The 22,742-nt window shown below is 38.1% G+C and overlaps 1 protein-coding gene across 6 annotated transcripts in view; it reads right to left on the bottom strand.

The window, feature by feature from the left end:
- Window positions 1-22,742, bottom strand: part of ERBIN (erbb2 interacting protein) — a 114,150-nt gene that overhangs the window by 51,632 nt on the left and 39,776 nt on the right. For all 6 annotated transcript variants that reach the window (XM_017811147.1, XM_017811150.1, XM_017811148.1 and 3 more), the window contains 3 exons: window positions 20,802-20,861; window positions 9,728-9,925; window positions 6,744-6,861 (listed from right to left, as the gene is read on the bottom strand). In XM_017811147.1, the coding sequence (XP_017666636.1) occupies window positions 6,744-6,861; window positions 9,728-9,916 (307 nt within the window). In that variant the 5' untranslated portion in view covers window positions 9,917-9,925; window positions 20,802-20,861. The remainder of the gene's footprint in view (window positions 1-6,743; window positions 6,862-9,727; window positions 9,926-20,801; window positions 20,862-22,742) is intronic.

Here is a 22,742-nt window from a genome sequence, read left to right as displayed (position 1 = left end):
TGCCTTTTCTGTGGAAAAAAAAAAAAAAAAGGATAGCCAATAATTCTGCTTCTTGAAGGCATGCCTAACACACCAATTTACATAAAAATAACATGCCAGGGCAGGGTAAAATTGCAAAATGTGGAACACTAGAAGGGTTGTGGGCAGCAGTTGTGTTCATAATGCTGTCTTGGACAATTATCAAGGTTCATGTGGTTTTCAACTATGTCTAATTCATGGGTGGAGCGCTGTCGAGTACCCAGAGTAGCACAAAACTGAAGTGTAACATAAACATTTAAAGCTGCTTTGCTTTTCACACCCCTGGTCTCTACCCTGGGCTGCAAATTCAGCATTGTCTGTCCAGTTGCTTTTAGTTGCTACAGAAGGAGTGTCACTCAAAGCACATCCTGTTACAAAAACAAGGATACAAGCTTCTCCTTTGGTCAGCCGGTAAGGCGAGTGGCAACAGCAGTGACAGCACCAGTGGCTACACTAAGTTCTGAGTGGGCTAAGCCTTCCTTTGAAGTGGGCAGGGGGTTCCTGGAGTCAGGGGGAAAACAAATAACAGCTGAGAGACTTTCCAGGAACCAGCCAGGTCCCAAGAGCTCTCGCAAGCGAGGCTGACATGGAGAGAGGCATAGCCAGAGGCTTCAGTGAGTGTGAGTGACTGGGAGCCTGACACCAGGGTGCAGCAGAAGGATATGGTAGTTCACAAGGAAGAGCACAGAGCAGCACCCTTTTTTTGGCAACAAAATAGGTGTCTACCCTTTGCAACTGTAGGGCTGGGCATGAAACCCAGACAGAGAAACTACAGCCTCCCCAGGTAGATGTCTACACCCCAACAGACCTCCCGAAAGCTCAGAGAGCTCCCCAAACCCTGAGCTGCAGGGAACTCCAGAATCTGCAAGCCCTCCTGGAGCCTGAAGACAGAAGTGAGTGCCATGGGTCCAAGTGTGCCCAGACAGACAACCTTTTCCAGGAAGTTCCACATTGCGTGAAGAGCTCACAGGCAACATACCATCTGGGAATCTGAGCAGGAGATTGATGCTCTCACACAGGCAGGGTGATAGCCCTGCCTTAAGTCCTGGGAAGCTGAAGGTCAGTTAGCACTCAACCCTGAGCCAGCAGGCTCAGCTAATTCACGTGAGAAGGGAGACTGGACTCTCATCTCAGCTCAGAGCAGGAGAAAGAATGTTCCCTGGGCTACCAATGTGCTCCTAAAAAGGAGATACAATGCTCTGGAGCTGGAAGGAGAATTCATGATAGGTAGTCAAGATCAAGAAGAAAATTCTACTAAGTTTGTACAATCAGCTTCAGGGACTTAAGCCTTTTAGTACCTGTGACAGGATGAGGGGGAACGGCTTCAAATAGAAAGTAGGTTTAGATTAGATGTTAGGAAGAAATTCTTTACTGTGAGGATGGCGAAACATTGGCTGCCCAGGGAAATTGTGGATGCCTCATCCCTGAAAGCATTCAAAGTCAGGCTGGATGGGGCTCTGAGCAACCTGGTCCAGTGGAAGGTGTCCCTGTCCACACTGGGGGCTTGAAATTAGATGATCTTTATGCTCCCTTCCAACATGAATCATTCTATTCTATGATCCTATTCTATGCTGTCATTACAAGTAAATCCACATCTAAAAAGCTCCTAATTACTTCTACAATACCTTTTCTGTGTTACAAAAATTTCTTTTGAGTGCAGGAAGAGATTTTTATTAAACTTTTTTCAGAATTTCACATATGTATACTCAAATTTCACATTTAAAACCTTAACTGCACTGAAATTCCATTTTATTAGCATCCTCTCTTACACAGAGATCTTTTTATTCTGAACGGACAGATCCTTTTCAGTACCTTCAATAGGACAATGTATTTAAGAAAAAATACTACAAAGACTTGAATAAAAAAAACTTTAAATAGAATGGCTCCGTGCATTTATGATAAAATTTATAACCTCTATACAATGATACACTACAGTAGAGCTACAGACTCAGAAGTCTGCAGAAAATCAATTATCTTTTATTTCACTTTCATGGATGATATAAAACCCCTGCTTCTGTCTGTCCCTCTCACCTTCCATCAGTATAAGCAGAGAAACAGCAATTTTACAGCAAGTTATTTCTGTATTCAGGATCTTCCCCTCTTATTTGCCTGCAGAAAGTAGAACTTGGACCTGTATCCCTCTATGAACTATGAATAATTCTCAATTCCTTGGAAAAAAAGATTCCTAAGTGTACCAATGTAAGACTAGATAGTTTCCTGAATTCTCATTCTCCAACTCCCCAACTTCTGGCACACAGTGTGCTAAAGATAGTTTGCCAAATCAACAGATTATTTTAGAACAGTGAAGAAAACATATTTGATCTAAATTTGCATCTGTTAACAAAATTCTTTAAAATTACTGCCTTGAAGGCAGGGGGGTGAGAGGAGGGGAGTTTTTTCTTGGGTTTAGTTTGTGTATTTTTCCATGAAGATTCCATGCAATACAGACTGACAAATTGACATGTTTAAATTTGCTGTAACATCACTGTAAAAGAAAACACACCTTAGTCTCTAAGACACATTTGAAGGTACCATTATTTCCAAAGCCCCATGTTACTTTTGGTCTTGCTGGTTATTTTCTGATTGTGCTGTTTAATCCTCCAAAGACCTGAATAATGTGAAACTTAAAAATTCAATCTTTTTCTTTCACCACCAGCATGTAGGGAAAAGTAGATAATTCACTGTTTCCCACTGGACTAACTCCACAGATACAAGCAATTTCAAGTGCATTTCCCAGGCTTCTAGGAAAGCCTGATTTTCCTGGCAGTCACCTCATCCTAGGTTTCAGTCCTTCAAATTACTTGATTCTCAGAAGTTAACTCTTCATTACATTTACATACACCATCATACACTTATATAAATGCTTTCCCATTCTACAGAGATAGTCAAAAGTATTTCCTCAACAGTCTTCCATATTGCCCTAGATGCATGCTAAGGCTGGCATTCCAGAGTCACAAGGAAAGGACTGTCCCCTGAAGGCTAACAAACCCTGAAAGAGATTGATTTCGGGGTAAGGAGTGGGTTGCAGGGTTTTTTTCGTGGGTGGGGTTTTTTTTTTCCTGTACAGCTGTAAAATATAAATAAGTGGGCTATACAGAACTAGAAATGTTCTGATTTTACTTTAGCTTCATAAATAAAACATTTTTTTTATGCTGCTCTTACATTCTGTATGCTGCAACTTCTCTTTAGGATGTAACACATCAGGTTACAGTACTGGGAGAAAAGGGTACCTCTCGATGCTTTCTACAAGGCTGGATGTAATTGCTGCTGTAGGAACCCAGGTTACTTATTGTACCATTTGTTCAAGTACCATTTCATCTTTGTAGCTAGGACAGCATTAAGCTTCAGCTAAAAATTTCAAAGCTGAAGTATACCTGGAAAGAAGCAATGGGATACTTTTGATATTAAGGGTTGACAATAGCCTTGGGAACTTGGTTAAAATGCCATAAAAGGACAATGGAAGCACTCTCTACCAAAAACTACAGAATTTATTGACTAATACCAATAAACTACAAAGGCAGAGTTAAAACTAACTCTAGTCTATGCTTGCTGCACACATAGCAGCAATTTGGTATGTTTAGGCTACACTTGTGCCATGACCGCTTCAGCAGCCATGAAAAATACATTCCAAACCATCCTCTTGTACAAAGACTTCTGTGTGCTCCACAATACACAACCATTAGAGACTTGTACCCCGTAACTCGGCATGTTTCGAAACATTCATCACTAAACTGACAAGAGTAGTCAAATGAAGACTACTAAATAAAAACCCCATCTGTCTGGCTCGAGGAGGCCAAATAAGAGAAGGTGCTGGACTCTAGGAGCATACAGGGAAACATGCACGTCTCCTGGCTTCCTGTATTTTACCGAATTTTCCCTAGGCTTCTGCGTTTGGCCACTGTTGGAGACAGGACACTAGACTAAATGAATCCTTGGTCTGATTAAATATTATTAGATATTCTTAAGTATCCACATGTGCACATCTGCTGTGTCTCTGTTACAAAGTTTTATATATTGTGTGTATGAAACCAGATACACTTAAATCAGAAATTAAAAGGGCAAGATTTTTCATGAGCTATTAAAGCACCATTAGGATTGCTTGCATGGACTAATACCTTTTATGTAACAAATGTGGTACCTTGAAGAATTTCTGCAATTTTGATCTTTCATCTAAACACCAAATATCATGCATACACACATATATATATGCATGTAGGTCCACTTGGAGAAGTGGATACTTTCCTGTGCAACAGGTTTCACTCTGAGCCAGACTGCAATTCATGAGGTAATCTGATACCATTTTAAAACTGAAGCTTAGCTTTTCATTTTTCAATCAGCTCTTTAGAAAACTAAATACTTTGGTCAACACATTTGATTAGGCCTATGCCACAAATGGTTGAAATATTCTACATGAAAATCCTATTATATTTTATGTATGCTAGTATTTGAAAATCAAAGTCTAAATAACTACCCTTCTAAAAATATAACCTTTAAAACTAAATGCATATTTGATCTAAAGGCATCTGCAATTCAAATTTAGCTCCATCCACATCAGAAGATATTTAATGCTATATCAATACTACAAGAACAACAGAGGAACCTTTCACTTGCCACAACCACAGGAATCTGAAAAACACACTGAATTATTTTTGAATTCGGCATCTCTCATCATCCTGCATTATTGGAGACTAAACTCCATTAATTGGTTTTTTTTATAAATCAGAAGAAAGCAATCCCTGTGCTTCCCACAAAGGCCACACTCTATTCTTTTGATATGCAACAAAGAAAAAGGAAGAATTGGAGACTTTGATAAATTTTGCTACTCTCAGAAAACTAGTAAAATCCCTTCTATAAAGTTCTACTACAGACATACATCAGAACAATCATGGATAGTGGGAACTTGAGCAGTAAATTCTTACAAAGAGAAAAGCAGACACAAGGGAGGAGAATAGGTTTGCAGTTGTCAAGAGAAAAATCTTCCGTGGTTGCAACAGTGGAGAGAAACAGAGAAAGGGAAAGCCAACAAACTGAAGTCTCAAATAATACTGAATATATTACAATAAACAGCACTATTTCTTCATTTACCCAACAGGAACAAACAGGGACTGTGATTTGGTTGGTTTGAGTTTTACAGAGATTTCAGGACTACTGGGAGACAACATGTCCCCAGTAAACAAGCCTGTGACCTCAGGACTATTTTTTATCTGCAAGACTGGTCAGAGAAGCTATCCAAATTGCGATAAGACTTAGAACAAGCACATGATAATAGTGTAAATAAGCTTGTACCCTGTCATTTCTCAGAAGGGTGTCAAAAAAACCCCCAACCTCTAGTTAACAGAGCTTCACAGTTTACTGGGATACTGTGTCATATGCCTCAGAGAACAAGTGCTCTTTCAGCGGCTCTCTGAAGGTTTAGCTGAAGGCCATTCCATTTTGGACGCACAAGTAGCTCCCTAGCTCCAGCTGTCTATTTAAGTACATGAGCTATGGAATTTGCCAGCACTAGCACTTAAATCCCCCTTTGCTGCTTTTAGGTCTTCTGCATCGAGAACTTGTGTTGCAAACAGTTAATAACTTTCAACAGTTTAGTCTAGGACAAAAAGATGATTCTTTCTCTGTTGTATGTTACTCTGACAGTTTAAGGCCAGTGTTCTTTAAGAAAGACTATCTATCAATCCACTTGTACCAGGAACAGAGCAGTGACAACCAGGTCAATTTATTACACTAAATGCTGTGTTCATTAGGCAGAAATAATAAAGTAACAGTTTAAGTACACATTAGGCTACAACAGACAATCAAGTAGAATGCCAACACTTCAACAACTGGAATGCTTTCTTAGTAAAGCAGAATTTACTTCACTTTGTGGAGTCATTATTAGCTAGCAGCCCAAATAAAACAATGAATTGAATATGACAAAATCTTTGGAATATTTACGTAATTATTTTCAAATATTATTATTTCAAAAAAATTTCTTTCACTTTGAATTAGTAAGAGACAACTATTTCATCCTCTTCAATTAGCATGACTTAACTTTTCTCTCAAATAAGTCTCACACCTACATCTGATGACAATATAAGTTATTTCAATTTCCTCATAATTGCATACATCTGCCAGCTTGCCAAAGTAGTACAATCAGTAAAACCCCACGTACAAAATACTTGGCTGACAACATTTAATTTATAAAAGGCTGACTCACACAGAATGACAGACTTTTAACACACAGACAAGTGAACCAACTCATGTCTGTGGAGACAAATACTTTTCCTCACAGCAACAGTTACCATCCCCAGAGCAGGACAGCAAAGCAGCCAAGCCTTACTACAATTTTTTGACAGCTTCTTTAAAAAAAAACAAATCAATTTCTACATGAAACAAAATACAACAACAGAATCCAGCAAAATTTTACAAACTCTTGTGCAACCGCTCTTCAGTATAGTGACAGATGGCAAAAGTTACTAAAACCAACACATTTGAGCTTATGCACTTTGACAGTATTGTTTTACAGTAATGAATCTCAAAGTACAAACCAACTAGTTTAAGAAATACAATTAAGTATCACAACCAGACCATAAAAAGCATCTTTTATTGTAAGCAGGGATTTAGAGCAGTAATCTCAAAATTACTAGCTGTGGAGCTTCGAGAAATTATACTTTCACTGGTGTCTTTGTACAGTCAATGGTGTTTTGCCTTTTAGTCACCCCAACATAATAAGCAAAGTGACTTACCATTCTTGCTGACATCCAGTTCCCTGAGATTAATGAGATTTGCAATGGATGCTGGCAATGTGGTTAGATCATTGTCTGGCAAACTCAGCTTGTGTAGAGACTGACAGTTAAAAAGTTGCTATTGAAACAAAGAAAAAAGTGCATATGATTTTCTCTCAGTTTCCTCTATATAGATTTTGTTTTTAATCCCTTTAAACTTCTGATCTCAAGGCCTGAAGGCTAGATTATTTAGAGTTTTTTTACTACAAAAACTTTATTTAACTAGTTTCATTGAAAATTGACTAAGTTTACAATGCTCAGGAAAGCAAAAAACTGCAAATGGTCACAAGCCAGCAGCTATGCTTAACACTTCCTACAAATTCTTTCCAGTATCTTAGAAACTGTGACCTGTAGTTACACACAGACCTGCAAACATTGCAAAATATTTTCCATAATAGACATGCCATGTAATACCCCAGAGGTAAACAGAATTTATTAAAAAAAGAAATTAAAAAAATTGATAGACATCTCTTTTAAAGTCAAACAGTTCTGGAACACAGAATTTCAGTAGGTATTGATCTCCTCTAAAAGTTCAAATTTCATTTTGTTGTATCTTACAATATTTTCTCCCTTCATGCTTTCTACTTTAAGAACAAAAAAATCCAACAAAATTATCATGAAAACTAGTGAAGTTTGAGCTATGGGTATAGAAAACTGTTTAATCTCTTCTGTATACATGCATTACCACCATTATCAAATACTTGCTCAGAGCCAGATCTCTTCCCATATGCAAGGTACCTAGAGATTCTTACCCAAAAGCTTTACAAATTGACAAAATAGGGCAAGTAAGATTAGTGTAATGGAAGAAAAATCCTCAACTGATATGTTGGAAACTTACAGATAGTACAAAACAAATAATTCTAAGAAAGGTGTTGAAAAGATTCATCTAAACAATTTATGATGAATATTCCTTTCCTGACAATTTTTGGATAAGATTATTCATAAATACCCTGACAGTATTCTTCTCTTTTGGAATTCTGAGAAAAGATCATAAAAAAACTAGGAAGTGTTCAATTTAATTAAAAATTATCCCAATTACCATCATAGCAATGGGCTTAGTTTGACCAAAGTTTTTTATTGCTCTCTCAACCACGAGGCCATTATTTCAACCAGAAACTATTGAACAAGCCCCATTCATGTAACATTTGCATACACCACCTCAGAGCAAGAGCAAGCATAAATTAGCAAGGTGAACAGTTAAAGGAATGAGCTTTAACTTGTCTACTGCTGTTTCCAATTCCTCATAAATGTGTCTGTGCTAGAACTAGTTAATGTCATTAAGGCTTTGAAGAGTTACAAGTTACTTCAAATATATATGGGAAAGACAACTTCGATGAGCTTGTGTTTTGGAGCCACTCCTTTATTTCAAGAACACATTAAAGCCCTTCCCTGAAAACAATAATCCAGACTCTTGGAATCATTAGAAATTTCCCTGATTAATCAGGTCAAAGCACATGCTGCACAAGGAATTGCAAGATCCTTAAAGGAAAATGAGAGGGAAGGGAGCTTTTAATGGTGTTGACTTTGTAGTTGTTACTTTTGTTGTTGTTCTTTTTTAGTGTTTACATATTCATAATTACTGCTAGTAAACCACGGAAGTCATATAATTAAAGACTATTTTACTGCAGAATTTCAATTTCTTCCAAACAGAAAAGTGAGAGAGAAAAGTAAAACTGTTACAGTTTAACCTTTTTAGCTCAAATGCACACTATAGCACTTGGGATAAACAGGGTACCTTTTCAGACATTTCAAATGCACAGTCAATTTTGGAAGTGAGACTATACACTAGCATTTCATGTAAAATCAACTCCTTCTCTGTCACAATGCTCATGCTGTGCCCTCAGGCAGTCAGCTAAATTAAGGAGCTATACCGTAAGAATTGAGTTTTGAAGTAAATTGGAATTCTGAAAAGATTCAGGACAATTAAAAAAATCCAAAAGCCATGCACAGTGATGGGTCATTTCAGTGATCAGGCTGACAAGCAGCCCCAAAAGCCAGCCATGTTGTGGCATACAAAGGCCAGCAGACACAAAAGCACCACCATGGGCAAAGAGAAAAGGTGAGTGGGAATGTCTTAACTAGGCTTCAGAAAGCTAGACAGGGCCTTATAAGTACTGCACCCTTCATATTTGAAATGGCTTAATTAAAAGCCTTTTTCAGAGTTGAAAGACTAAATAAAAGGGAAAAGGAATACACAGCTTGAAACTCTGGCTCCAAATTGGCTAGGATCATTTCAAATATTACAGGCCTTCCCTTACAGTTCTTCTATGGATAGTTTTAATATCACAATTTCTTTCAAATCAATCAATAAAACATCTCTACTATGTCTTCACTATCCCTTAATCTCTCTGCATGTATTCTTTACAGTATTTGAATTTATATGTGGGGGTGTTTTCTTTTGAAAATTGAAAGGGTAGCAAAACACAATGACCAAAATTACTTAAAAACTGAAAAAAAATGTTTAGCTTCTCAGAAATAACCCCATAAGTATGACTTGTTCTAATGTACAAACACATTACTTGAAGCAAGTGTAGGCTACTACATGTCCCTGCAGTTAAGATAACAGAACAAAAAGGAACAAAACATAAGTGTTCAAGCAGTCTTTCTAATCATGGGGATAATTAAACCTTAGACTGGACAAAGGTAAGCGGTAAACTGCCCACTTCTCGATGCACAAGCTGACACTGCCACAGAAATAAATTTATTAGCCAGCCTCTTCTACCATGCACCTCTCTTGGGCTAGTTCAGTTGCTTAAGCAGTTTCATTCCAACTCATGCAGCAAAGCCATCAGGATGGAATGCATAAACTTTCAGTCTACCAGGGCTGCTTCACTGCAATCTACAGCCTAAAAGCTGAAGTGGGAATCCAGACACTCACTATGAGCTTCTACAATACTGGTGAAGTAAAGAGTAAGTGTATCTATAAGGAAAACCACCCAACATACCTTTGGAAGCTCTTCAATCTGATTAGCATCTAAATACAGTTCTTCCAAGGTCTTTTCAAAAGTAAAAATCTCCTTAGGCACCTGTTCCAGGCTGCAGTGAGAATAATCAAGGGTAGTCACAGTTTCCTCCTCTCCACGAAGACAGCGGCATGGCACCAGCCGCAAAAACAAATTCCTCTTTGTTGTCATTTTCAGGCACTGTAAAACAGAAATTGGTTGATTTAAAAACCAAGACAACCTCAAAAATACCCACATATGCAGCTTCTCAGATTTCAACTGGCTGCTAAATACTAAAAAAAAAAAGGAAGTTTTGTGTGTGTGTGTATATGCATATGTTTGCATATGCATGAGAGGCAGTGGGGAGAGAGTTATTTTCTTTTAAATACAACAGATAAGTAATGACGTTAAATGGGATTAAACACATTTAATACCAGAAGATGAAGTCAAAATTTAGCCTGTGACTTCTCACTTTCTAATACAGCCTTCCGTTGCAGAGAATCAGAGAACTTTGAGGCAGCATTTCTGAACTCTCAGTTTTGTCTTTGCAACATAGCTTATCTCTACCTTTACAAAGGTCAATGGGATATTTTTGTTCAGTATAATAAAATCCACTCCCTACAGATAATTAAAATATAGCTGTAGGAAATCTAATGGTTTTATTTCTGTATGTAAACTCACGTACCTTAATTTCAAATCTCTCATTTAACAACACAAGACAATAAAAAGGACCAGCACAGCCACTACCAATTGTTCTACCTACAGCTTAAAGGGAAGGTTTCCAAGTGCACAGACAACAAAGCAACCTCTTTTGCAATTTCATTCACTTTGGAAAACTTCAACACGTGCACAGTGGAACTAAGGAAACTTCACCTCGCTATGGAAATGTATCTTTCTTCCTTGAAACTTAGTCTTTGTTACAACAGTACCTTCTACTCCCCCAAGGTGGCAAACCTAAATGGTGCTGAGTAGCTGATGACTGGCAGCACACATCAGCTGTGCTCCTGCCTCTTTTCTCCTCAACAAGATCCCAAGTTTAGGTCTCTTTCTCCAATTAGCAATGGATTTTCACAAAATCTTCAGAATGTCACCCCTCAAGCTTCAAGTTTGTCTTGAAATCAGACGACAGGCTCAATTTTTAAGGAAGGACCAACATATGCAGACCAACAATATGATCATGTAAGCTTCATTTCCTCAGGAAATTGGCCTAAAAATACATACTTCTCCAAAATGGCATTGAGTATTTATTTTCTCAATCAACTGCCAACACTCCAAATGAAAATACGCTTTTTTAATCTCCATTTTTTGGAGGGAATTGGAAATTTTATTTCAATTTCTGGACTGGTGACAGGAAACTTTCTTCTCCAAGTGTCAAAAAACTCTTTCAGATACATTTAGCAGATTGCACTTCAACATTCAGATGGTATGTTAGTAACACTGTGAGAAAACAAAGTACCATAACCACTGCACTATGTAAAGTCAAAGGCTGCAAGCCCTCTTTTCTTACTAAGACACCAAAAAAGTAATGCACTTGGATTTTCCTCTACATGCAGCTTAGCTTGCCAAGTACTTCACAGTATGTATAATTCATAAGACAACAGATCAATGGACTGCTATACTTCAGTGTTTTCATTAACTAGAACTTATCACTCGGGCTGTGAACAGTCAAATTCTACATCCATCCATCAAAAAGATGGAAGAGAACTCTTCATCAGAACAGTGGGGTATCAAAACTTCTTTTTTTAACAATGCTTCAGTGTTGCTAGGATTTAATTAAAGTGTTGATTATCATCAGAAGACAACACTTCCCATATAATTCCCACCATGCTATTTAAATAAAAAGTGATCTAAAAGGAAAAATATATAACCATATTGCTATACAAGGAGTTTGGAGACTGCAAATACCACAGCGGGGATGTCCACAGAATAGGAAAGTCAGCAAAAGAGAGAGCATAACCTTCTCCTGCTTCTTCCAGAGGCTCAAGTATGACATCCTCCAGCCACCCACAGACAGATGCCAATAACGCTATGGAGGCTTGTGTGCTCACTTAGTCAAAGATACCCATGCCTTCTCCAAGCCTCTGATGCCATACATGAAGACACAAGTTGAATTCCCTGCCCAACATTTACAAACCCAAAAGCCTTGAACAAAAAGAGAAATTGTCTCATTTTCCTATTAGTTCAGAGATCTGCAAAGCTGTGGAAAACACAACACTTTGGAAAAACGTAACACTTTCGAAAGAAGCATCAACAGCAGCCTCTTTAAAGAGGAGTATAAACAGAAGAACATACAACTGGAAACAAGTACTGGAAGCAGAAATTGTACTTATGAATTGATTACCAGAATCTGGCAGGGGAAGGCACACCTGCATCAGACCAGCTGCAGCCGTCTACAAGTTCACTTTGTCCAGTTATTTCAATTTCTAAGAATTATGTTTTGGAAACAGAATATTAGGAAGTTTACTACATGGTTGATATAAATAACAAAATAGGATACTATTTTTCATTCAAATCCCTCAAAATGAGCATACATTACACTGTTTGCCCTCTCTTCTTCAGTGGCTGCTCTCTTCACACGTAATCCTACTTGCCCATGTCTCAAAAGTTTCTGAACCAACAAAACTCATAAGGCCTAACAATGCAAAACACACATACCTAGGTTTTCTAACTTAATCCTTTAATTTCTAAGAGCAATCTTGAGCTTTTGGTAGGGCTGGGGAAGAAGGATTTTTTTAAAGATCACATGCATCCACAGCAATGTAAACATGAATTTGTAAAAAAATTCCAATTTTTGTACAATATCACAGTGTTGGGTCACCTCCAATCAGTTAAAGTACCTAAACTCACAACTCACATCTTAAACTAAAATAGCCAACTCATATCATTTGATACTTAAACTCATATTTAAGTATCAAATAAACAACAGTCTCCCCAAAGCACTGACTTGACCAACCTGAGGATATATCTAATTATAACTCTTCAAAACCCAGAATGAGCAAGAAAGCTGTATTTCAACAAATGCAGGAAACTATGTAATTGATTTACTTCAAATTTATGTTTGTTCATATTTTACTTCACATACGTGAAGAATTGTTTAGCATTTATGTTCTACAGCAGATGGCTGCTAACACTATGAAATTGGCATGTCAGGATAGTTGCAGGAAGTATTCCAGACCACCACTCTTCTGCAATATATATTTTATAAACCAACAGTCAGACATATACCCCCCCCCGATATCCCTATCAGAGGGGGTCACAGACCCCCTCTGTCTACCTATCTTATGGTCAGTTGTTCAAGCAGAAAAACTGTAGTAGACGCAAAGAATCACGAACTACAAAAGAGAATCCACTGGTAGAAGTACAGAAGGTAGGAAAACGTCGTTTCACACAGAGTGTGTGCTTTACTTACACTGCTCCAAATATTAACTTCTCCATGGACAGTTTGGGTAAATACAGAAGGGAACACAAATATAGCATTTTTTTCTTCCAATTAGAAACCATTCTTCAGAGGAAATGTTATAATGGCACGTACTTGGATAGATTGGCTGTCCAGATGGAAGTTAATTTCTAAAACTGTCTCAGGAAAAGACCAAACGGAAATATGTGAGAACATACTTGCAACTATCTGGGTTGCAATTGTGTTGTGACAGTGTGTGTGTATTACAGTGCAGTACAGTGTAGTGTTAATATGAAAAGTCAATATAAATATTTTTAAAAGGTTAAAATTACAATTGCTTGGGTATCTCAACATTTTAAAATTTAGTTTTTACTGTAAACTTACTCTGTAATTTTTCTCATTTTTTTAATTTTTGCTAAGGATGTTTCTGTAATATGTCTTGCCTTAAAGCCCTGCCATTTTGTCTCTCTAAGAAATATCAGGATGGTTGAATTACAGACCTGGACTCTCATATACCTGTGCCTTATTGATGTGTTGGTCTAGGCTTACAAGGATATTGAATAATTGCTTCATTTCAGTTAAAGGCTGCCCTGGAAATAGAATGTGGCAAGACAAATACTATAACACTATCAGATCTACTGTAACAACAGTGGACTGTATCTATGTAGTGGGTTGACCTTGACTGGCTGCCAGGTACCTGCCTCTTTAACTCCTGATTTCAGTAGTGCAGAGAGGCAGGGAATGGCAGTTCCAGCAAGTTCATCACATGTTGTCTCTGCTGCTCCTTCCTCCTCTCATTCTTCCCCTTCTCCAGTGTGGGGTCTTTCCCACAGAAGACTGTCCATCATGGATTTCTCTGAAGTGAGCCCTTCACACAGGCTGCAGTTCTTTACAAACTGCTCCACTGTGGGTCCCTCCCACTGGGTGCAGCCCTTCAGGCACAGGCTGCTCCAGGGTGGGTCCCCCATGGAGTCATAACTCCTGCCAGCAAACCTGTTCCAGCATAGACTCCTCTCTTCACGGGGCCACAGGTCCTACCAGGGGCCTGCTCTAGCACAAGCTTCCCACACAAGCTTCCCACAGCCTCCTTTGAATATCTACCTGCTCCAGCATGGGGTTCTCCATCGTCTGCAGAGGAATCTCTGCTCTGGTGCCTGGAGCACCTTTTCACTGACCTTGGTGACCGCAGGGTTATCTCATGCATATTGTCACTTTTCTCCCCTGGCTGTTGTGCAGCTTTTATGGTTCCTTAAATATGTTATCATAGAGGGACTACTAAGATTGCTGACTGACTCCACTTTGGCCAGTAGTGAGTCCATCTTGGAGCCAGCTGGAATTAGTTACATCCAGCATGGGAGCAGCTTTAGGAAGCTTCTGCATGTGGTGCAGTCACACCTGCAGCTGCCTTGTAGAAGCCTAGCAGATAAGAGGCTAATGTGTTTGTCTCAAACACCAGTAGCAGGATAGCCATGGAGCCAACCAAGGACTGTTGTAAGAACAGCCAAGGACTGTTGGCAGTAACACGCTGTGAGAAAGAACAAGATGTGGCTGGAGAAGAGTGCCATTTGGAGGCAGGACAGCGCTTTTCTGGGACAAATCTCCTTGTTCTAGTTCCTGGAAGTAAGCACAAAACCATACAGCACAGGCACAGAAATGAGGTGAAGAAGTGGGCATGGACTGTAGGGGGGAAATCAACACCACCAAAGACCCCCAAAGCCCTGTGACACATTTCCAGAAAGGTCTAGAAGAACACACCGTGCACAGTAACTAATTAGCATAGAAAGTGTGACACTTATCTCCAGAGCAGGGAAAGCTTATCTATAAAAATGTACCACCACCAAGCCCAGGTGTGTGGGCGCCCCCAGGACCCTGGACACCTCATCTGCTGGATCAATGCTGGAACCAGGACTGGTGATCTCTCTCTCTTCCTCTCTCTCCATCTTTAATTCAACTCTCTCTTCCCTTTCACTCTGCCTCTTCATCCCAAACAGACTGCCATGTACTTACACTAGAAGGTCAGGGACTAACACACCATTTTCCACGCCGTGTGTAATTTGCTAATAAAACTTCATAAGCTTTTGTGGACCTTCTGACTTCAGTCATTTCTTTCGGCTGCAAGCATCTACAAATCCTAGGTGCTCCCTCTCCCTTAAGGGTGGGATGCCACACTCCCACTACTAAAACCTTGCCACCTACACCCAATACAAACTAGAAACAGTGAAACTGAATAGACTAAAATCTAAAATCAGTGAAGTAGAAAAGAAAAGCATTGGTGTGAAGACCAATGAAAGAAAAAAAGATACACAGTAAGCTTGAATACACACTAAATTTTAATCCAGAGGAGACACCATCATTCAGTGAAGCATCACTTTTCCCTGGAACTCCTTGATGATTCCCTGCACACCCCATCAGCCAAGAAATTAGCAGCCCAACAGCACATCCAAACAAAACAAAACTAACAAACAAACAAAAACCCAAACAAAAACAAACAAAAAAACCACCAACCAAAAACCCACACACAGCCTCCGGTTATCCCAGTCCAAAAATTCTGAACTCAGGTTTGTTACAAGTAGAATTTAAACTCACAATAATTTTGTTCCCAATCTCTGTTAATTTGTTCTAAAAGCAACACTTTCACTGTACCATTGGTCCCTTAAATTTCTTGTCTGATGTAACAGCCCTGCTCCCCCCCTCAAGCCTTTTAAAAAGGCGTTACATCAGCAGCAGAGCTGAAAATGAAACCAGCTATCAGATGTTCATACATTAAGGCAAGACGAACTAGGCACAAAAATACACAGTCAGGTTCTTAGCCCAGTCCACTATCTACAAACTAGTTCAGAATTATGGAGCTATGTGTAGACAAAGGAAAGGGAAAAACTGTGTTGGTGAGTATGTAACCTAACATGCTGCCCGACAAACATAAGAAAGCTTAATTGGCCAACTGACAAAAGCCCAAATATACTCCTGTCAAAACAAAGAACTATGAAAAAAAATTATTTATTAAGAAACTTACCTAATCCACTAAAAAATGAATCATACACCAAAACAAAAGAATCGACGACTTACTTCTTCTACATCAAAAAAAAAAGTCAACACTGGACATAAAAACAAGAACCATTCTATCTTTAGAGACATTAAGGGTTTTTCTCTGTCTAAAGCAGCTTCAAGCACCACAGAAGACACTAAGACACAGCTATTTATCTTGCTAATCTGAGATGCTATATTGTGAAAAGTCACAGTACAATCTACGTGAACCTATTCCAGCTAAGGACAACACTAATCCTCATGAATTTGGGAAAAAAGTAAGCATCTTAGTACTTCTAGAAAGAACACAAAACATCCTCAGTTTTTACAGTAAATGAAGCACACAATTATTCTTTCTTTGAACTCAGGAAAGACTTGGCATCTCTCACTCATCAGCAAAAAAAAAAAAAAAGGGGGGGGGAGGAGAGTAGAAGGCACTAAGATTTGGTACAAGGCTTCCTCTAAAATCAATCCAGTCCTCTTGGACAGGAATGGTGAAGTCTTAAGTTAACAGACTGCAACCACCATCTTGCAAATCCTCGCTTGAAAATGTGTTTCTCTGCAATCCTTTTTCTTATCCTCTTTGGGAGAGGAAAGGATGGCTCAAACCTGATGGCCACTGATAAGGACCTGAAACATGAAAAGATAGCCTGTACTGTGAAGAAACTGTCTCTGCAAGCAGCACTGGCATTTTCTGGTTGAGGTGGCAAAGCCTTATTTGATGACTGCCAGTTTAAGGTATTTTTACCTCTTCCTCCCTTCTCATTCAAGCCATTTCTTTGTGTCTCTTCTAGGAAAAAAAAGTCCCAAAACTGGATTGATTATGTCACTCATTTGACTGAGACAGGTAAAAACTCAGGTCAGTACAAATGAATGAACCACAGTGCTGTACTCTGGTGGGAGAACACACGATTGGAAATAAAATGGATTTTGGAACCATGTCACCATTTTGATGTGAAGGTTCCTCACTTCTGGTATGAAAACAATGCTCAATCGCGTGTCCTCATGCAGACAAGGAACACCAAAAAAACACAGTATGCTTGCTCACAGACAGTGTTCAGAGAAAAAGAAATAGAAGGCATTACTCTTGAAACAACAACAGCGAATGGTAACAACAGGAGGAAGAACATGTTAGTAAATAGAGTAAATAATAGCCAATTGTTAAATGAAAAAATATTAAGGATATTTGTTGCCTTTTTTGAGAAAACTAAGGGAACAGAGAGGGCAGAAATCAGGGGTTTTTTACTGATTCAGCATACCAGAAAATAACCAAAACCAGCCATACTCTACTCTTAGCTTCCTGAAGTACCAAGCTTAAAGCTTTTCTTGGGGTTAACTACTTTTCAAGCTCTCAATACCTCTATATATTAAAACAAACAAACCAAAAACATCCACCCACCTCCAAGGGTAAGATAATTTCAGGTAACTCCCAGAAAAGCAATGTCAGGCATCAATTCTGGAAATATTTGCTTAAATTATCTCTTTCATGTATTCTATAAAGTAAATTCTAACTAGATTTCAATTTATTATTTCTATCTTGTTTTCTTTAAAATATTCAGAAATCCTTTGCACAATTAGAATATTAATTTCTTTTTCATCAAACTATTTTACGAAACCTTTACTTAGTTGCAATGGTGTAACTTGTATTGATAATATTGTCTTGCTTCAACAAGAGTGTTCTCTTGCTTTATTGAACCTAGAGGATCTCTAACCAAGTATTTGTTGCAACCGTTATTTCGCTGCTGAAAAATTTATCTAAACTGCCTAGGTTAAAACAAACCTAAAGAGTTAATTTTGACAAGTTTAAGAGTATAATTTTGACCCTAAATATATCAAAAGAACTCTTTAATAATTTCTATTTATTTTCTGCAATTGTAACAAAGCAACAATACAACAAGGCAGTCAGTACTTGGCCTTATCATGGCAAAAGCTTAACAACGGCAAAACCAGAATGACCATCGAACAGAACAAAAGTATTTTTAAACTGAGAAGAGGAAAAATAATCCTCTGGCCTACATAACAAAACCGACATAACAAAACATTCTATTTCCAGGGCAGCCTTTAACTGAAATGAAGCAATTATTCAATATGCTTGTAAGCCTAGACCAACACATCAATAAGGCACAGGTATATGAGAGTCCAGGTCTGTAATTCAACCATCCTGATATTTCTTAGAGAGACAAAATGGCAGGGCTTTAAGGCAAGACATATTACAGAAACATCCTTAGCAAAAATCAAAAAAAAGGAGAAAAATTACAGAGTAAGTTTACAGTAAAAACTAAATTTTAAAATGTTGAGATACCCAAGCAATTGTAATTTTAACCTTTTAAAAATATTTATATTGACTTTTCATATTAACACTACACTGTACTGCACTGTAATACACACACACTGTCACAACACAATTGCAACCCAGATAGTTGCAAGTATGTTCTCACATATTTCCGTTTGGTCTTTTCCTGAGACAGTTTTAGAAATTAACTTCCATCTGGACAGCCAATCTATCCAAGTACGTGCCACTATAACATTTCCTCTGAAGAATGGTTTCTAATTGGATATCATTAACAATGATGCGATTAGCATTAGATTTGAGCTTCATTTTTGATGTTTGATTTGATTGCATATTCTTTGGGTGCATATTTGTTGTGTTACTAAGAAAATTTTAAGAGGAATAAACTGATTTTTAAAACTACTGTGCTTGAGTCTCATTCACTTCTCCACAGACTAAAACCAAAAAAAACCCAAACACCATATAAATGCAAGAATTTTTACTATGGCAAACTGAAGTTTGAAGGAAACTGCAGGAGTCCCACAAACCCTCATGGAACATACAAAAAACCCAAGCTTTTTTAAAAGCCGTGACATTGATATCTCAGTATTTCAACTCTAATGTTTTCAAATGGCCAAAGAATTCCTTTACATCATGGAACTGACAAGGTTTGGATTTAATGTTTCTTATTTTTAACTTAATACATAGCCAGAAACATGAAATATTTATCCTAACAGGATACTGAAGTGCACTCCACTCCCACTAGCCCTGATATCCTTTTTTTTTTTTAAATATGCAGTAGAAATAATCACAGCTACTGTATAGCTAGTAATCACAGCTATTTGGTACAGCTAGCTGTAACCAAGCTACTTCAGAACTGCTTTGCTTTCAGAATCCACTAATTTCTACATTAAATAAATCCATTTTCTGTTACTGTTAGTGTGAAAAAAGATCCATGGAAACAAACAGGACAAGTTCCTGACTTTCTATACAAAGAAAACAATGGAGACTAAATACACAGAGCAACCAGACTAAGTGATAGTAAGCATCTGAAAGAGCTACAAAACCATATTAAACCACTTATGTTTCAGGTTTAATTATTTGAGGCATTACATCTGTATCTACTATACAAGTAAATATTGTGTATCATACTGTCCGCACCTATTCAAACAGAAAGGAAGAGATAACGTCCTAACTCCTCCAGTTAACACAGTCAAAAGAGATGAGCCAGCACAGGGGAAGTGAAGGGAAGAGGTATCGCTAGTCATTTGCCCAGAGGAAGCAACAAACCTTACAGAGTAGTAACCACAGCTGAGGCAATCCATCAACAGCATGGATTATTAGCTCAGGGGAGAATGCCAAAGCACACAAAGCCTACAGCGTTGTAGGCTACACAAAAGGCTGAAAAACACAAGCATGTGCTACATGCTTCTATCTACTGAAGCATACACTGTTTGTAGCAATGCCAAATAAAATATGCAGAAGATTTTGTATCCTTTAAACTGATATTTTATAGTCTCAAAATTACAGTCATTGAAAAGTCAATATTTATTAGCATTTCCACATCTGAGCAGCACTATTAATAAAATCAGAGCAAATGGAAGCTGCTCTCATATGTTGTTGGTGGTTTTCTTCTGGGGCAGGAGGAATACCAGGCAATAATGATTTCTCCACAGGAATTTATAGAGAGATTCTAAAGACAAAATATTCTACTGGGCATTCTTTTTATTCATGAAAAATACTTGCCTCTACAAATCCTTACAATATAAGGCAAAAACAACTTAGTACCATCTGCACTGGCATAATTTAATAAAGAAGAAAGCTGATTCTGAACATGCGTTGCTTTTTCATAGCGCTTTGAACAGGAAACTGAACTTGGTCTTGTATAATTGTTAATACTTTTCATGTTCTTACGTATGCTCTCTAGCTAAAAAATGTTAACCCACCAGTAAGAGAGAAATGACATGATGTGATGTATGCCTAGACTTTAGATCAGCAAACCAGAAAGTAAAGTAAGAGTCCCAACAGGTATTTTAAGTATTTTTTCAAGCATCTTTCACTCAAGTTTTTGAAAAATTGCTTATCTTTTCTAAGAACTAAAAAAAAAAAATTAAAGTTCTCAAGCCAAAATACTTAATAATGTCCACTGAGTTTTAAAACGGAATTATTTTCCTTTTCCATATATTCCCCTTTCTATATATACACACAAATATATGGAAATGGATATAATTCACTTGGGTCTTCAACAGATATCTTTGAAATACCATGAGAGATGACAAAATTCAAGTGCTCTGAAGGCGATTATAAGAAAACAGGAATAAATAAGAGGATTTCTATTTCAAAATATTGTGCAGTTGGTCCAGAGAAAATAAAAATAATGTACTTACCACTGTGTTACTTTTTTCTCCCTGCTGCTTCTTCTTCCCTGAGCTTTCAAAGTCAACATTCTGTTTAAGAGAAAGTTACAAAAATTTTAGTCAACCGTATCACTACTAGATAAGAACAAAGTGATGTTATATTGTACTGGATATGTATTTTGCTTTCAAAGTTTTGTTTTTGTTAAAAAGAAAAGCTGTACATGTGTGTGAACAAGAACTTGAATATTTCAGAGTACTTGAAAGATTTTCCAAGATAGTAAAACTGCACATATACTTTTGAAGGAAATAATTCTTTTATGTACAAAACACTGCTTTTTATCCTACTGTTATTTTAAAGCATTCTGTCTATAAAGTTGTTTCATTTTTACTCCTTTTATAATTACTGTTTTAAAATATTAAATATCACACCGTTTTAAAGAAAACTAAGAAAAAATACATCAAAAATTAACCCAACATAAAAAGAGCACATTTTTGTATTATTAACTTCAGGAATTTTTTAGAAAGTTGCAACACATAAGGCATAACAGATCTCTGACACTAGCTTCACTGAAGTAGGACAACTATAAACAAACAAAAACATCCAGTGCATTTGACCAAACACACTCAATATTAGCAGCTAGACCTATGGAAAGGATAAATTTTGCCTCTAACAAAGACAGAAGCAGAACATATCTTCAGTGGGATTAAATGTCACTGTGGTCAGACAGATTATCTAACTGAGCACAAAGTCATGTAGAACAGCTAAGAAGCTAAGTCAGGCAGAGTATAATTTTTCAAATTTGCAGTACACAGAAAATAATTTAAATTGTGGGGATCACAGGTAGTAACTTCATTCAAAGGATTTACCTGTAAATGGAATTGTATTTCATGCCTTTCCAATAAAAGCAGAATAAGCCCACCATGAAATCATCATAAGAGTAGGAGGGACCTCAACTAGTTCAGATCATCACCTTCCTACTTGTTTTGCAGAAGTGGTAACAGGTACTTTGGATGACCAGTGACAAGTTACTCTCAAGGTAACAATACCTAATGAAATCCTATTGAACTGTGCTCTAGCACATGCTATCAGCCACATCAGACTGAGTCTCAGTATCTGTCAGGTTTCTCCAACCAAAAAGGCACAGCAGAAAAGCCCTAGCACTCAGCTTAAAGGATGGGGAGAGTACTTGGAGGAACTATCACGTGTTCCTCCTGTTTTTACCATTTTTTAAGTATAACCCAACTGCTGCTAGAAAATGTTTACCAGATGGGCTGCTGGACTGTCCCAGCACAGCTGTTCCAATCACTGCACCCCGAGGGTTGCTCACATCTACGTGAACAAACATTTCTTGTTCCATCTACGTATTTCAGTTCCAACTTACCACTGGCTTTAGCCTGTGGAGGGTGGAAGCAAGGACAGGTAGCCTGGGAGAAACAGAGATTGTCCAAGCAGACAAGGATCAGGTTAGGAAAGTTAAAGCAGTGATAAAATGAAATCTGGCTGGGGCATCAAGGGCAACAAGAAAAGCTTCTATAAGATGGCTTCTTTGCCACCCATAGGGAGCTGGACAAACTTGAGAAGTGGGTCCATGTGAACTTCATGAAGTTCAAAAAGTCCAAGTGCAAGGTGCTGCACTTAGGGTAATCCCAGACTGGGAGGAGAACTCATTGAGAGCAGCCTTGTCGAGAAGGACTTGGGGGTTCTTGTGAATAAAAGCTGGACATGAGCCAAGAGTGTGCACTTAGAGCCCACAAAGCCAAAGGTATCCTGAGCTGTATCTGAAGAAACATGGCCAGCACGTCAAAGGAGGTGAGTCTGCCTCTCTTCTCTGCCCTTGTGCCAGCCCACCAATAGCAATGCATCCAGAACAAGAAGAAATTCTTTACTATGAGGGTGATGAGGCACTAGAACAAGTTGCCCAGAGAAGCTGTGGCTGCCCAATCCCTGGAAGTGTTCAAGTCCTGGCTGGA

Source organism: Lepidothrix coronata, unplaced genomic scaffold (assembly GCF_001604755.1).
Source record: "Lepidothrix coronata isolate B3197 unplaced genomic scaffold, Lepidothrix_coronata-1.0 Scaffold31, whole genome shotgun sequence".
In the NCBI taxonomy this organism is placed as follows: Eukaryota; Metazoa; Chordata; class Aves; order Passeriformes; family Pipridae; genus Lepidothrix; species Lepidothrix coronata.
Note: the sequence above shows the minus strand (reverse complement) of the source record. Positions and strands in the feature narration are given on the sequence as shown.